At 36.7% G+C, this 15,421-nt stretch overlaps 3 protein-coding genes across 3 annotated transcripts in view; all 3 read right to left on the bottom strand.

Moving 5' to 3' along the window:
* Positions 1-996: 996 nt before the first annotated feature.
* Positions 997-15,421, bottom strand: part of LOC112141748 (GTPase IMAP family member 8-like) — a gene marked incomplete in the record, with an annotated part of 27,681 nt that continues 13,256 nt past the window's right edge. Inside the window, 1 exon segment of the mRNA XM_024264905.2 lies at positions 997-1,051.
* LOC112141750 (GTPase IMAP family member 8) lies at positions 2,105-5,857 on the bottom strand (the record flags this gene model as incomplete). Its single annotated transcript, XM_024264907.2, has 6 exons — positions 5,759-5,857; positions 5,384-5,444; positions 4,101-4,817; positions 3,077-3,808; positions 2,860-2,993; positions 2,105-2,771 (listed from the first exon to the last, which is right to left on the bottom strand). Coding segments are annotated over exons 2-6 (2,275 nt in total), but the record flags the coding sequence as incomplete, so codon positions are not given.
* On the bottom strand, positions 9,471-14,149 carry LOC112141749 (GTPase IMAP family member 8). Its single transcript, XM_024264906.2, has 6 exons — positions 14,091-14,149; positions 11,593-12,309; positions 10,699-11,421; positions 10,482-10,615; positions 9,730-10,393; positions 9,471-9,658 (listed from the first exon to the last, which is right to left on the bottom strand). Exons 1-6 carry the CDS (start codon positions 14,113-14,115, stop codon positions 9,471-9,473), a joined length of 2,451 nt encoding a protein of 816 aa, XP_024120674.1. The 5' UTR covers positions 14,116-14,149.

The raw sequence follows: 15,421 nt of genomic DNA, 5'->3' as shown, positions 1-15,421 counted from the left end.
CATTTTCTTTGTAACTGGACTCATGAAGGTCTTAGCCCATCAGAAAAAAAATCTTGTATACATCCTGCTGGCAGCGAGTAAAAAAGCAATTACTAAAAGATGGATCAACAGGGAACCACCAACAATAAAGGCATGGATCACAATTATCAATAGTATTTACACGATGGAGAAACTCTCATTTTCAATTCAAATACAGACAGATCAGTTCAATCAAGTATGGTCAAAATGGACAGAATATGTCAAACCAACCTGGTCAGATTTTAACTTTATAAACTAACTTCTGGATTGTGCAGTCTTTAAACTTTAATGCTAGTCTTTATGTGGCCCCCTATATGAGCCCGTTTGGTTTGCTTTACTTTTGATTATATTTTTCAATGTTCGATTCACATTTCAAATTTTTTGTGTGTTTAGTTTGTTTTATTCTCTTATTGTAATGATCGGCATGGTAAGGTATAAGATGCGGACAAGCGTGCACAATAAATTATAATGTAATATAACTTTCCAAGAAAAAAATGAAATATAAAAAAAGAAAGAAACGTGAGGAATATTATACCACAGAAAGTTACCACTTAAATATATGATTAAAAAAGTAAGACCAATAGAAAACAAATATTAAATATAAAAAAGATGTTTAGCTATTTAAAAAGGTGTTAAAAGACTCTAAGTGAATCTGTAGTAGTTGTATCAAATAAATGTAAGAAACCAACATCCTTATCATTTTTAAGTTTCCTCTGTTCTGTATTTTAGTTTCAGTTCTGTGTCTGTGTGGTTTAAAATGAATGTCTGCACTGAATATTTGTCGTGTTTTGAAAATCTCTGAAAGTTGCAGTAATTTCTTTCTTTTCTGGAAGTGGATCGATGTTCAGCTAATCTTGTTCCAATGAAGGATTTTCATGAAACTCCTCCACACAACTCGCTGCTGAAGAAGTGCTGCTGATCCCAGAGGTAACATCAGAGGATCTGGTACGTTGTTTCAACCATTCAGAAACATTTCTGTGTCCTCTTTGAAGTCCTGAGATGCTCCCATACTCAGAAGTAGCATCTCCACTCACTGAAAAAGATAAATGCTGTCAAAAAGTGCAGAGCTCATTCTAAATTCATTTGTTTAACAAAATTAAACTCACTGTCAGGAATAAAAAAATCATCCATGCTTCCTGCCACCTTCACAGGTTGTATTCTTGTTTGATCTGGTTCATCCGCAAAAACTCTCATCATTCTGTCAATCAGCATCTGTTCTCTCTTCTTCCACTCCTCTTCTTTCAGGGTTGATTGTTTTTTTTTGCCGGGATAAAACTTTTGGCTTTTTTTGTTTATCTTCATGTGAGAAACATCCCCCGTTTCGTGTTGAGATGTCAATAACTTTTTGGAGAAGCTCTTTGACTGGTGCACGGTTATCAGAATATTCCCAGCAGAAAACATGGCATCTGTTACCACACTTTGTCAACAACTCCTCAAGAGCTTTTCCTTCTCTGACAATGTGATCCTCTATTGAGTGTTTACCGAGCCATTGTCCCCATGTGAACAGAACCATGCAGTGTGCCCACACTTTCTCAGTGAAGGGCTTCAGGAGCTCAACAAATTCTCTGAGATCTTTTTCAGTGAATGATTTGTGAACAGGAACAACCAGGAGAAAAGCGTGAGGCCCCGGATCACACATGGAAACACTACGATGAACTTCATGTTTGAGCCAGTCATGAGCTTTTGTGTCTTTGTACCAGCCTGGAGCCTCAACAACTGAGACTTTTAAATACCTTCTTAATACAAGCTGTGTCTAATGATTCTTTAAATTGTTCCATGAACAGAATCTGATTTCCTGCAGCACTTTTTCCTGATCCTTTCTGACCCAACAGAACAACTCTGATCTCACTGAGTGACTGTCTCTCCTCTGTAAGAAACAGAAAATACATTTAATCACAAACTTTAAATATTCTTTACATGTATCAATGAAGACTCATGATTTTACTTCACCTTTAAAGATTTATTTCAGTACTCTGAAGTGCTCTCAGATTCAGACGTAGCATCTCCACTCACTGAAAAAGATATTTCTTGTAAAAAAAAAAAAATGCAAAGATGATTCTCAATTTATTTAAAAAAACACACTCACTGTTGGGAATATGAAAGTCATCCATGCTTCTTGCCACCTTCACAGGTTGTATTCCTGTTTCTTCTGGTTCATTCTCTAAAGCTCTCATCATTCTGTCAATCAGCATCTGTTCTCTCCTCTCCCACTCCTCTGTCAGCAGCTGCCTAATTTGCCAGGGTAAAAATACTTGATTTTTTCGTTTGTCTTTAAGTGAGAAGCATGCCCTGTTTCGTGTTAAGATGTTCATAACTTTTTGGAGAAGCTCTTTGACTGGTGCACGGTTATCAAAATCTTCCAAGTTGAATACATGGTATCTGTTTTCACACTTTACCAACAACTCCTGAAGAGCTTTTCCTTCTCTGACAATGTGATCCTCTATTGAGTGTTTACCGAGCCAGTCTCCCCATGTGAACAGAACCATGCAGTGTGCCCACACTTTCTCAGTGAAGGGCTTCAGGAGCTCAACAAATTCTCTGAGATCTTTTTCAGTGAATGATTTACAAACAGGAACAACCAGGAGAAAAGCGTGAGGCCCCGGATCACACATGGAAACACTACGATGAACTTCATGTTTGAGCCAGTCAGGAGCTTTTGTGTCTTTGTACCAGCCTGGAGCCTCAACAACTGAGACTTTAACTCCATCAAAATCTCCTTGATGTTTCACAGAAACTCTTTGATCTTCATTGTCCTGCACAGATAAATACAATTAATATTTAGACACTCTTAAGTTTGTCTATAAACTGAGACAAATCTGTAAAAGTTGAACTGTTGAATACCTTCTTAATACAAGCTGTGTCTAATGATTCTTCAAATTTTTCCATGAACAGAATCCGATTTCCTGCAACACTTTTTCCTGATCCTTTCTGACCCAACAGAACAACTCTGAGCTCACTGAGTGACTGTCTCTCCTCTGTAATAAACAGAAAATACATTTAATCACAAACTTTAAATATTCTTTAAATGTATCAATGAAGACTCATGATTTTACTTCACCTTTAAAGATTTCTTTCAGTACTCTTGACTGTCTTTCAATGATCTTCTTCATCTTTTTGGCTCTTTTGTCTGCATCCTCTCTCAGAGTCTCCATTTCTGCTGCTCTTCTCTGGTCGACTTCATAATAAGGATCATCATTTTCTGCCCACATCTCCTCAATCTTCTCCAGGAGAACCTTTACTTGTTCTCTATTATTGGGCTCCAGGTTGTTCAGGACATGATATCTGTTCTCACATTTGTTCACCAGCCACTGCAGCCCTTCATCACTCTCTATCCTCTCCTCTACAGTCTTCACTCCAAGCCAGTCCCCCATTGTAAACAGAATGATTGTGTGCTTCCAAACATCATCTCCAAACAGACTCATGTGATCCTGAACTGATCTCTGGTACTTTGCATTAACTGCAGTTCCAAGAACAATCATAAGGAGAACTGCATGTGGTCCTGGAGGACACATATACAAACTATTCTCTATTTCTAGTTTGTCCATCTCACTGGTGTCCTGAAGGGTGTGTCTGTAAAACCAGCAGGGAGAATCTACAACTGTAAGTCGTCTTTCTGCAAACACACCGTGACCTATTTCACATTGTGTTGTTCTTGGACTGTCCCACTCTTTATTTACATTAAATACATATTTTCCTAGAATAATATTTCCTGCTGAACTCTTGCCCGACCACTGAGGACCAACTAAGACCAACTTTAAATGATCAGGTGGTTTTTTGCCTCCTGTAGGTACTAAAAAGAAAAAGAAAAAAAGCTCTAACATATTAAGGATTACACATAGTTAAAATTTAAATTACAAAACAAACACCATTTATAAACAATATATCTTACATACAGTACAAATACTATGCATTGTGTTTTTTTAATCATGACAGCAACTTTACATAAATTGTAAAAAAGCTAATTCTGTACACGAAATGTTGCTTTTTTAACATAAAAATATTTGGTCCTACTGCTATGATTTTAGTCAGACAAAGACAAAATGATTTTAATGCTTTTTTGAAAAGAAAAGTTTGCAACATACCTTCAATCAGAGCTCTGAGTTTTTGTCTTTTTTTCTGCACTTCGCTGCGTCTTCTTGATGCATTTTCTACAAAACTTTGAAGTTTTTGTGTCAAAATAATTCCTTGAGTTTCATCCACTGAGTAAGGATTGTTGAGGTTGTTTGTAACCAGTTCTTCAATTTTCCTGAACAGCTCCAAGACTTGGGTTCTGTCAGCGCTGTCACTGATATGAAGAAAATGTTTTCTGTTTCCACATAGTTGAAGAATCTGCTGAACTGATGGGTTTACTTTGATATAACGTTGAATGTTTTCCTCTTTGTATGAGGAAAATGAAGTGAAAAGCACAATTGTGTGTTTGAGCACATCTGCATTAAAAAGTTCCAAGTGTTCTTTCAGAGATGATTTGATAATCAGAGGAAAATTCCACTCAACAGGAATGACCAGAAGAAAGGCGTGAGGGCCTGGAGGACAAAGATGGACACTGTTCTGGATTTCTATCTGGTCCAGTTCCGGAGTGTCTTCTCGTGAATATCCCCACCACCATCCTGGAGTATCAACCACAGTCACTAGTCTGCCGTGAACCTCTCTCTGTCTCGCTGTACTTTGATCAGTTCTACTGCTGGTGTCAAAAACATTTTGACCGAGTATCATGTTTCCAGTAGAATTCTTACTTCTTCCCCTGAATCTTCTTCCCCCGATTAAAACAACTCTTAACTCTGGACAGGAACCATCTTTCCCTACAAGAAACAAACAGAAATCGTTTCACAAAAACATAACAAAATCTTTGAAATTCACTGACTAAAAAAGGAACAGGATTTTTTTTTAAGAGCTTGAAAATGTGTTTATTACCATTTAATTAAGGAAACAGACCATGATTTTTTTTTACAGTTCTATCCTTTTTAAATCAACTTTCAGAGTTTATATACACATCTCTATTAAGAATAAATGACACAATTTATAAGAATTCTGAGTATGTGAAAATGATCAAATGTTTTCTTTAGGAATTACTTTAGTTATTACTTTAAATACTTAATCTTTCTTTTAGTAGAAAGTTTTCTTGAGTTTTCCAGAGTTCCTCTGAAGACATTAAAGTATTCACTTTTATTTATTACAAGTGTTAGAATCATAACATGAAAATTTTGTTTGAAAGAAATGAAACTTAAATAGGCACAAATCCTGATTGTAATAAGTTCAATTAACACTGCCAGTTTACCAGACCTTTATTAATCATTCCAAAGTAATAATTAAGTTTTTAATAAAACGCTTTTTAAGAATCTTAAGTGATTGTGCAAGCACCACTTACCAGACTGCGAAACTGCGTCAGCCATAATTTGATCCAGTGAAATGCACTTGAAACAAGAAGTCTAAAACGAAAGTAAAAACAACAATTTGGTTTCTTTCCACGTTTTCAAATGTTTTCAATATTCTTCACGCAATAAAAAGCAGCCTATATATAAATTCAAAAAAGCATGTGAAAAGTTGGATACAAATTTTTAATTTTCCACAAACTGGAAATGTATCGGTAGGAAAAAATTCTTCCACTAATACTTCTTTCTTCCCCACATCCGCTTTCCGTTAGTTTGGTGAGGATTTTTTGTATGGCAAGTAAAAGCTTTTTTATAAGAATCGTGAAATTAACTCCTACTTTGGAATTACAATATAAATCAGTTTTACTCACCTTAAAGGTGGTGTGTACGAAAGAAAAACAAGCGTTATGCCGAGGAGCCTTCCCTTTGTCGTCTGACTGCTCTCAGGTGATCCACCGTTTGCATTTCCGCGATCCAATCCGCCGTCAACGGATTTTATGGGCGCCATTTATAGGATAAGTAAGGTAATGCTGTTGTGCTCGATGGAAGAGTAAAATAACAATTCACACCTGTCTCTTTTCCTGATAGTGACCTGTTACTCTTGTTAGTGGAGCACAACTCCTTTATAATATTGTCCTACTTGGTACACCTACTTCATGAAATACTACTACACAAAGTATCAACTCTTTTTACTGTGTTCTGAGTTTATTTACGTTCTACGCAGTGAATGAACTTGTTAGTGGTTCCCTGAGACTGATTAAAACCTGTTTCTCTCTAATTAGTGTACAGTAAACAAGCGCTTTGAGCTTCCTCCGAATGAAAGGCGCTATATAAATGAATAAAGTTTGAAGTATTGTATTATTAACAGAAGTGATAAACATTTCATTCCATTATCACGATGAAAGTTGGTCTCTAAGTGTTCACTTGTTGAATAAAAACATGTCCAGTGATCATAAAACCCAAACATTAATGATTATTTATTAAATATTGCCAAGGAGGAATAGTGATCTAGTAACATAAGAACAAATTCAAAGTCTAGAATAAAAGTAGATTTCTGAGAAACAATCTAGTTAATTAACTTGAGTGATGTCTGTGGAGGTAGTATGGTCGACCTCTGATTGGAAGATTCCAGGTTTGGTTCCCGTCCTACCTGACTATGTGCTGAAGTGTTCTTGGGTAAGACCCCTCATTACTTCTGGTGGTTATAGGTCAGCAATAGTATTCAGAAGTAGAACCCTGCCCTTTTTAATGACATAAATGTCACAAGACAAAAACCTGCTATCAACATTTACAGGAATAATTGAAAACACTTTGTTTTTGTTTCCAGACATTTTTTTTTCTTTTTTATGCATATAGGATTTATATTTTGGCCATTATGATTTTACTTGCTTCTTTTTGTGATACTACTCCTTAAAGTACTGAGTGGTAGTATGAAGAAATTGTGATCTACTAATTTGAGTATTAGTCAAACTCTAGAAAAGAGGTAATTGATGTTTTGGAAAAAACACCATTTGTTTGTCTTTTTTAGTAGAGAAAGTAGTGAGTCTGCCGCTGGATACCAATAATATGTTTGTGGTTAATCTTCAAACTGGACTGTCTTAAATATGAGAACAGTTTTACTGCAATGAAATCCTAAAAACATTTAAAAAAATCATATTGCTCTTTTTATAGGAGGGTTTATATATTAAGTGATTTATATTACAAAAAAGTGATGACAAATGAAAAAAATACTTTCTATTTTTAATATAGGACTTTAAAATCTCTTTTCAAAATAAATTCATAAACATTGATAAAGCTTTTGATTTGTAAAGTGATCAAGATCCCAAAATCTTTTCTTGACTAATCGTCTTGTATTCTAAAACAACTCAGGATTAATTTATGATCACAACAAGGGTACTTTATTTTAACAGTAAGATCACTTTGTTCAGTCCCAATAGCAACTTCAGGTTTTATTTAAAATGTTAACACAATGGTCTATTTTAGGCCCCATAAGAACATAAAATAACATCTTAATCTTCATCACACTATGGCCAATTGTCTATTCTATAGACAATTCTATAGTCCTGAGTTTTTTGCATAAAGTTGTACTGATTAAAAATATTGAACAAAAACGGAGTCAGTTGTGTTTGGATCATTTAATTAGCTGTACATCAGAATAAACAATGAATAAGAAGTCATAACTTTAGAATTATTTTAATATATTGAAGGCTAAAGGAACATTTACACATTTGTCCTTCAATCTTCAGTTTGATTAAACAGAGTACAACCCTTAGTGGTGCTTAAGAGAATTAAATCCTCCATTGACTGCAAAAATGCTTCTTTCAAAGCCGTGATTCAGATACTGGAAACATCAAAGTAAAATATTTAAAATATTTAGTTAGTTCATGTCTTGATTACCATCAGGCCATCAGGGTTACATAAGATATCAGGGATGTTCATAAATGTACTTTCCATCAGATGAACATGCATTATGCAGAACAAAATTGATATGCAAATAAAAACCATTAGGAAACAAGACATATTATACAGTCAAACATTACCACTTAAATCAAAAATGATATAAAAATCAGATAAAAAGCATGACCAAAAAAAAAAGTGAAACAAGTGTAAGCTGTAACATCCCAACTCCCTTCATGGGACAGCACAGAAGCGCTGATCCTAGCAGCACAGGAACAAGCCCTGAGTACCAGAGAAATAGAGGCTCAGAGCTACCACACCAGACAAGACCCAAAGTGTAGGCTGTGCCAAGAGGCGCCGGAAACAATCCAGCACATAACTGCAGGGTGTAAGATGCTGGCCGGGAAAGCATACATGGAGCTCCACAACCAAGTGGCTGGAATAATATACAGAGACATGTTTGCAGAATATGGACTGAAAACCCCAAAATGGGAAACATCTCAGAAAGTGGTAGAGAATGAGAGAGCAAATATCCTGTGGGACTTCCAGATACAGACTGACAGGATGTAATGGTGAACCAACTAGACATTGTGGTGGTGGATAAAGAACAGAGGAAAGCCGTTGTCGTGAATGTGGCAGTACTAAGAAATGGTAACATCAAGAAGAAGGAACATGAGAAACTGGAGAAATACCAGGTACTCAGAGAGGAACTGGAGAAAGCCTAGAAGGTGAAGGTGACAGTGGTACCCATGGTAACCCCGGGTTCACACCGCTGCCAACCTCAGAAAACTCCAAACTCCCATGTGTTCACGCTAAACCCCCTTTTGAACACTGTGGTTCAGCTGGGTTGTCCGTCAAAATTTGAACCAAACGAAACAGATTCGCAGCGACGCAGAGGCCTGGCCGCAGATGTAAACGCCTGCAGTGGGAATTCCTCTCGCACTTTTAAAGTTAAGGAAAGACTGCGGCGCTTGCATCAGAGCTGTAACGCTAGCGGTGTGAGCCCGGGGTAATTGGAGCACTCGGGGCTGTAACTTCCAAATTGGAGGAGTGGCTACAGCAGATCCCTGGACAGACCTCAGACATTTCAGTCCAGAAAAGTGCTGCAATAAGAACAGCTAAGACACTGCGCGGGACCCTCAAGCTAACAGGCCTCTGGTAGAGGACTCAAGCTATGAGGAGAAACCATCCATGGAGGAAAAGAGGGGAGCTTTTTTCTATATTCATCACAGCTTATTATTCCAGTATATAAGTTTTTAGAGTCTTATCAAGTTCAGTGAAAAAACACTATATAATGCTATCAATGATAAAATAAAAGGACATCAAATTATTGCTACCTTATTGGGGAAAAAATGAAAACAAATAAACATTATACCAAAGCAAACATTAAACAAAGTACTAGTAACTGTAAACGATTGATAAAAAAATTAACAAAAAGATATGCAGTTGTGCAACAGTATGTTTAGGAACTGATGATCAACATTGAAAAAATGTCTGTAGGTATAAACTTTAATATATGAATCTAAGAAACGCACATTCCCAATGTTACCTTTAAGTTGCCTTTCTGTATTTCAGTGTGGTCTAAAGAGTGGTCTAAAATGAGTTTCTTGCACCAAGCATTTGCTGTGTTTTGAAAGGCGCTTCAATTTGTAAGGATTACTTTCTTTTCTGGGAGTGCATTGATGTTTATAAATCTTGATCTTGATCAAATGCAAGATTTTCATCAAACTCCTCCAAATAACTTCCTGCCCGGGAAGGGCTACCAGTCCCAGAGTCAGAGTCAGAACTGGCGTATGGTGTCCTTTCAGAAACATTTCTGTGTCCTTTTTGAACTCCTGAGATGCTCCCATATTCAAACATAGTGTCTCCACTCACTGAAAAAGATAAATGCTGTCAAAAAAGGCAGAGATAATTCTCAACTTATCATTAAAAAAATCCAACTTACTGTAAGGAATAAAAAAATCCATGCTTTGTGCCATCTTCAGAGATGGTAGTTCTGTTTCTTCTGGTTCATTCACTAAAGCTCTCATCACTCTGTCAATCAGCATCTTTTCTCTCCTCTTCCACTCCTCTTCTGTCAGCGTTGACGGTTTTATTAGCCGGGATAAAATATTTGACTTTTTTTTTTTATCTTTATGTGAGAAACATCCCCTGTTTCGTGTTGAGATATCACTAATTTTTTGACGTAAATCTTTGACTAGAATATCAGAATAATCCAAGTTGAAAACATGGTATCTGTTATCACACTTTGTCAACAACTCCTGAAGAGCTTTTCCTTCTCTGACAATGTGATCCTCTATTGAGTGTTTACCGAGCCATTGTCCCCATGTGAACAGAACCATGCAGTGTGCCCACACTTTCTCAGTGAAGGGCTTCAGGAGCTCAACAAATTCTCTGAGATCTTTTTCAGTGAATGATTTACAAACAGGAACAACCAGGAGAAAAGCGTGAGGCCCCGGATCACACATGGAAACACTACGATGAACTTCATGTTTGAGCCAGTCAGGAGCTTTTGTGTCTTTGTACCAGCCTGGAGCCTCAACAACTGAGACTTTAACTCCATCAAAATGTCCTTGATGTTTCACAGAAACTCTTTGATCTTCATTGTCCTGTACAGACAAATTAAATAAAGATTTAGACATTTCTAAGTTTGTCCATAAACTGAGTTAAATCTGTAAATGTTAAAGTGTTGAATACCTTCTTAATACCAGCTGTGTCTAATGATTCTTCAATTTTTTCCATGAACAGAATCCGATTTCCTGCAGCACTTTTTCCTGATCCTTTCTGACCCAACAGAACAACTCTGATCTCACTGAGTGACTGTCTCTCCTCTGTAAGAAACAGAAAATACATTTAATCACAAACTTTAAATATTCTTTAAATGTATCAATGAAGACTCATGATTTTACTTCACCTTTAAAGATTTCTTTCAGTACTCTTGACTGTCTTTCAAGGATCTTCTTCATCTTTTTGGCTCTTTTGTCTGCATCCTCTCTCAGAGTCTCCATTTCTGCTGCTCTTCTCTGGTCGACTTCATAATAAGGATCATCATTTTCTGCCCACATCTCCTCAATCTTCTCCAGGAGAACATTTACTTGTTCTCTATTATTGTGCTCCAGGTTGTTCAGGACATGATATCTGTTCTCACATTTGTTCACCAGCCACTGCAGCCCTTCATCACTCTCTATCCTCTCCTCTACAGTCTTCACTCCAAGCCAGTCCCCCATTGTAAACAGAATGATTGTGTGCTTCCAAACATCATCTCCAAACAGACTCATGTGATCCTGAACTGATCTCTGGTATGTTACATTAACTTCATTTCCAAGGTCAATCACCAGGAGAACGGCATGTGGTCCTGGAGGACACATATACAAACTATTCTCTATTTCTAGTTTGTCCATCTCACTGGTGTCCTGAAGGGTGTGGTTGTTAAACCAGCCGGGAGAATCAACAACTGTAAGTCGTCTGTCTGCAAACACACCGTGACCTATTTCACATTGTGTTGTTCTTGAACTATCCCAGTTTTTATTCAGATCAAATGCATCTTTTGCTAGAATAGTATTTCCTGCTGAACTCTTGCCCGACCACTGAGGACCAACTAAGACCAACTTTAAATAATCAGGGGAGTTCTTGACACCTGCAGGTATTGAAATAAAAAATGTAAAATTAGAAGATGTTTATTCACATTTTTCTGCACATGAAATTTTCTTTATTTATATAAAAATATAAAGACCTACCATTATAATTTGAGTGACATTGAGACAAAACCATATAATTGCTTTTTAAATTGAAGAAGTTTGTAACATACCTTCAATCTGAGCTCTGAGTTTCTGTCTTTTTTTCTGCACTTTGTTGCGTCTTCTTGATGCATTTTCTACAAAACTTTGAAGTTTTTGTGTCAAAATGATTCCTTGAGTTTCATCCACTGAGTAAGGATTGTTGAGGTTGTTTGTAACCAGTTCTTCAATTTTCCTGAACAGCTCCAAGACTTGGGTTCTGTCAGCGCTGTCACTGATATGAAGAAAATGTTTTCTGTTTCCACATAGTTGAAGAATCTGCTGAACTGATGGGTATTTTTTAATAAAAGTTTGAATTTCTTCCTCTCTATAAAGAGAAGATGCAGTGAACAGCACAATTGTGTGTTTGAGCACATCTACATTAAAAAGTTCCAAGTGTTCTTTCAGAGATGATTTGACACTCAGAGACAAATTCAACTCAACAGGAATGACCAGAAGAAAGGCATGAGGGCCTGGAGGACAAAGATGGACACTGTTCTGGATTTCTATCTGGTCCAGTTCTGGAGTGTCTTCTCGTGAATATTCCCACCACCATCCTGGAGTATCAACCACAGTCACTAGTCTGCCGTGAACCTCTCTCTGTCTCGCTGTACTTTGAGCAGTTCTAGTGCTGGTGTCAAAAACATTTTGACCGAGTATAAAATTCCCTGTAGAGCTTTTACTTTTTTTGTTTTTTTTTCTTCCCCCAATTAAAACAATCCTTAAGTCTGGACAGGAACCAGCTTTCCCTAAAACATAGAAGAAGAAAAAAAAGACCAAATTGAGTATTAAAGTAAGAATTATGTCATTTAAATATTAAGTTTCTTTTTATTTTACATGTTTTTTTGTGAAGACAATCAAATTTAGTATTTTAGATCGTAGCCAACAATAGATGTGATCTTAGAAAGCCATAGACAAAACAGACGTTCAAGGTTTTGGTTGAATAATTTAAATCACCCCTCCTTGAACCGCCACCTTAACGTGGTGGAAGAGTTTGAGTGCTCGAGTGATCTCATTTGTTCTGAAAGTGACACTGATTCAGAGGCGCCGGGTGTTTGTGGTTTGAGGACTGTAAAGCTCTATCAATTTGAGCTGGCAGCGCGTAAAGTAAGAGCTCACAATCTGGCAATGACACTGACAGTGACGCTGAGAATGCCGATGGAAACGAAAGCTGTCAGTTTATCAGAGCCATACTCGAAGCTGGAAGACGTGGAGCATCTCGTGAAGCTTTATTTACAGATCGGTTTTAAAAACAAAGAAATTCTGAACCTTTTGGCGACTCGAAATCAAATCATCATCAATGAAGCTGACTATCCGGGTCGGTAATGCAGAGTTTCATATGCAAAATAAAGAGCTTAGAGACATGTTTGCAGGACTGTCCGCCACTTTATTATTTATTTATTCACTTATTTATTCACTTCTTTCACCACCTTACTGCATGTCTCTGACATGCGCAGAAACCAAAGGAGAATGTAAACAGTGCTCCGTACGCCCCGTTCTCCACATGAATCGTCCCGTTTCAACACACAACAACAACAGGGGATGACAACAGTCTGTCACGTTAGCTAAGTACACAGAAAATTCCGAAAACGATTCCTCTTCAGATGAAAGCATCACACAGAAATGAATGAGATCTGATCTTTCCCGGGGGAAGAAATGACTGGTGGACAGCTGCGAGTGTCGATGGTTTCATCAACGGATCTGCAGAGATCCTGCAAGCCACCATTAATGATTAATAAACTGCATATCAAACAAAGAAACTTCCAAACATGTGCAATGTTTTAAACATTTAGTTTACCTGTTTAAATCAGAAGCTTTTCACAGTTTAGTCGGTCTGGTTGTGCTCACAGTGTTCATTCACGATAGGCTCATTTCGATTGTAAATCTCGTAAATTTACGACTTTAAAAATCATTATTTTGATTTTTTTTTTTTTGGTGGCCCTAATACTCCGTCGGACCATAACACCGATGTTTATAGAATTCAATTTTGCCGCAGCTCACACACATACATGTATCTGCAGACACCCTGGGTCCGCCTGTATTCTGCTACTGGCGCTGTCTCACCCACATGACATCAACGCGTCACGTGACCCAAATCGAGCCGTTTCTGAAGCAGGACGAGTATGATTTGTCGTTGATTTTGTCCAATTTTACAAAAACCTGCGTTTGTCAACGGTAATTATTTGTTATTTTTGATACATTAGAACATATGGAATATATCTGGATACGCATTTTAGCTTTGTCCCAGGCCATTACTAGTCCTTTAATGTTTCTTTTAATAGAATGTTTTCCAAAGAGTTCCTCTGAAGACATTAAAGTATTCACCTGTACATTTATTACAAGTGTTATAATCATAATATGCCAATTCAGTTTAGAAGAAAATGACATTGAAGTAAACACTAATCCTGATTGTAGGAAGTGCGTGTATCTATGGCCAGTTTATCAGACATTTATAAATCATTACAAAGTAATAACTGTGCTTTATATAACGCTTTTTATGAATCTCAGTGATTGTGTAAACATCACTCACCAGACTGCAGAACTGCGTCAGCCATAACTTTAACTTAATCCAGTGAAATCCACCTGAAACAAGTCTAAACCGAAAGTAAAAACAATCATTTAGTTTCTTCCTACACATTTCCAAATGTTCTTATTGAATATTCTTAATACAATATATAAGGGGGGAAACAAATGAAAAGTTGGGTACAAAGTTTGAACTTTTCATAAAAGAAACTGTTTTTGTAATAAGCAAAAGCCGGTGGGGAAAAAACTATGCCAATCTCCCAACACCTTTTCCGCTTTGCTTTAGTTTAGTGAGTCATTTTTTTAAGCAAAGCTATAAAAAAAGTAGTGAAATCAACTCTCACTTGGATTTCACAATAAAACTCAACTTTACTCACCGTGAAGGCCGTGCGTATGAATTGAAAAAAATGTTTTGCAGAGGAAGTTGTCTTTCACCGTCTGACCGCTGCACTCTGGTGATCCACCGTTTGCATTTCCGTGGTACGATCCACCGTCAGTCACTGGAGTTGAAGTGCATCATTTGTTTCATAAGTACGGTAATGCTGTAAGAGTCAATGGAAGAGCGAAATGACAAATTATAGCGTTCTTTTTCCAGATTCTGACCTTTTACTGTCCTATTTGGTATGCCTACTTCATAAAGTACTACCACAAAAAGTATCAAATCATTTTATTGTACAGGCTCCTAGTAATCCACTATTGAAGTCTCACTTAATCTCATTTAAACACTGAAGAAAACATGTTCCTCCAATTAGTATAGTGTTTAATGATAAACAGAGATTATTAAATTATGAGAATAATAAATCATAGAGGACCAAGAGACCACACCCATGATCTTTTTATTAAATCCAACAGCCTCAAATTTCCAGATCCTTTTCAGTTAGATTCACTTGTGACCATGTGGAAGATTAAAAACAGATTGATTCCAGAACATATTTGAGGGAAATTTAAATTAATTACTGCTTGTAATATTAGAAGGAACGAGGATTTTTATTTACCTTTTACACAGACTTCATTAAGACAAAGAGGTTTTGTGTTCACTGGAATAAAAGCGTCTAATTCCTTAATTATTGAAATAAAAATATTCACAAACAATTTCACTGTTAAAAAGACAATAAAAAAGTAGTATTTGAAAAATATAATTTGTGTTAAAAACATGTAAGTAATTGTGTAGATGTTTGTGATCTGGATGGTCAAAGTTGTGTACTGTTTTGTTTAAGGTGTGAAGAATAAGACCAGGTCTTCATCATGCTCCTCTTCACTCATGTGTTACATTGTTTGTGTTTCTTTTATTTATGGTGTGTGTATAACCTTTTGTTTACTGTGGATCATGGTGGGACA

The sequence above is a fragment of the Oryzias melastigma genome, unplaced genomic scaffold (genome assembly GCF_002922805.2).
Source record: "Oryzias melastigma strain HK-1 unplaced genomic scaffold, ASM292280v2 sc00399, whole genome shotgun sequence".
Classification (NCBI taxonomy): domain Eukaryota; kingdom Metazoa; phylum Chordata; class Actinopteri; order Beloniformes; family Adrianichthyidae; genus Oryzias; species Oryzias melastigma.
This window is presented reverse-complemented; position numbering and strand designations above follow the sequence as displayed.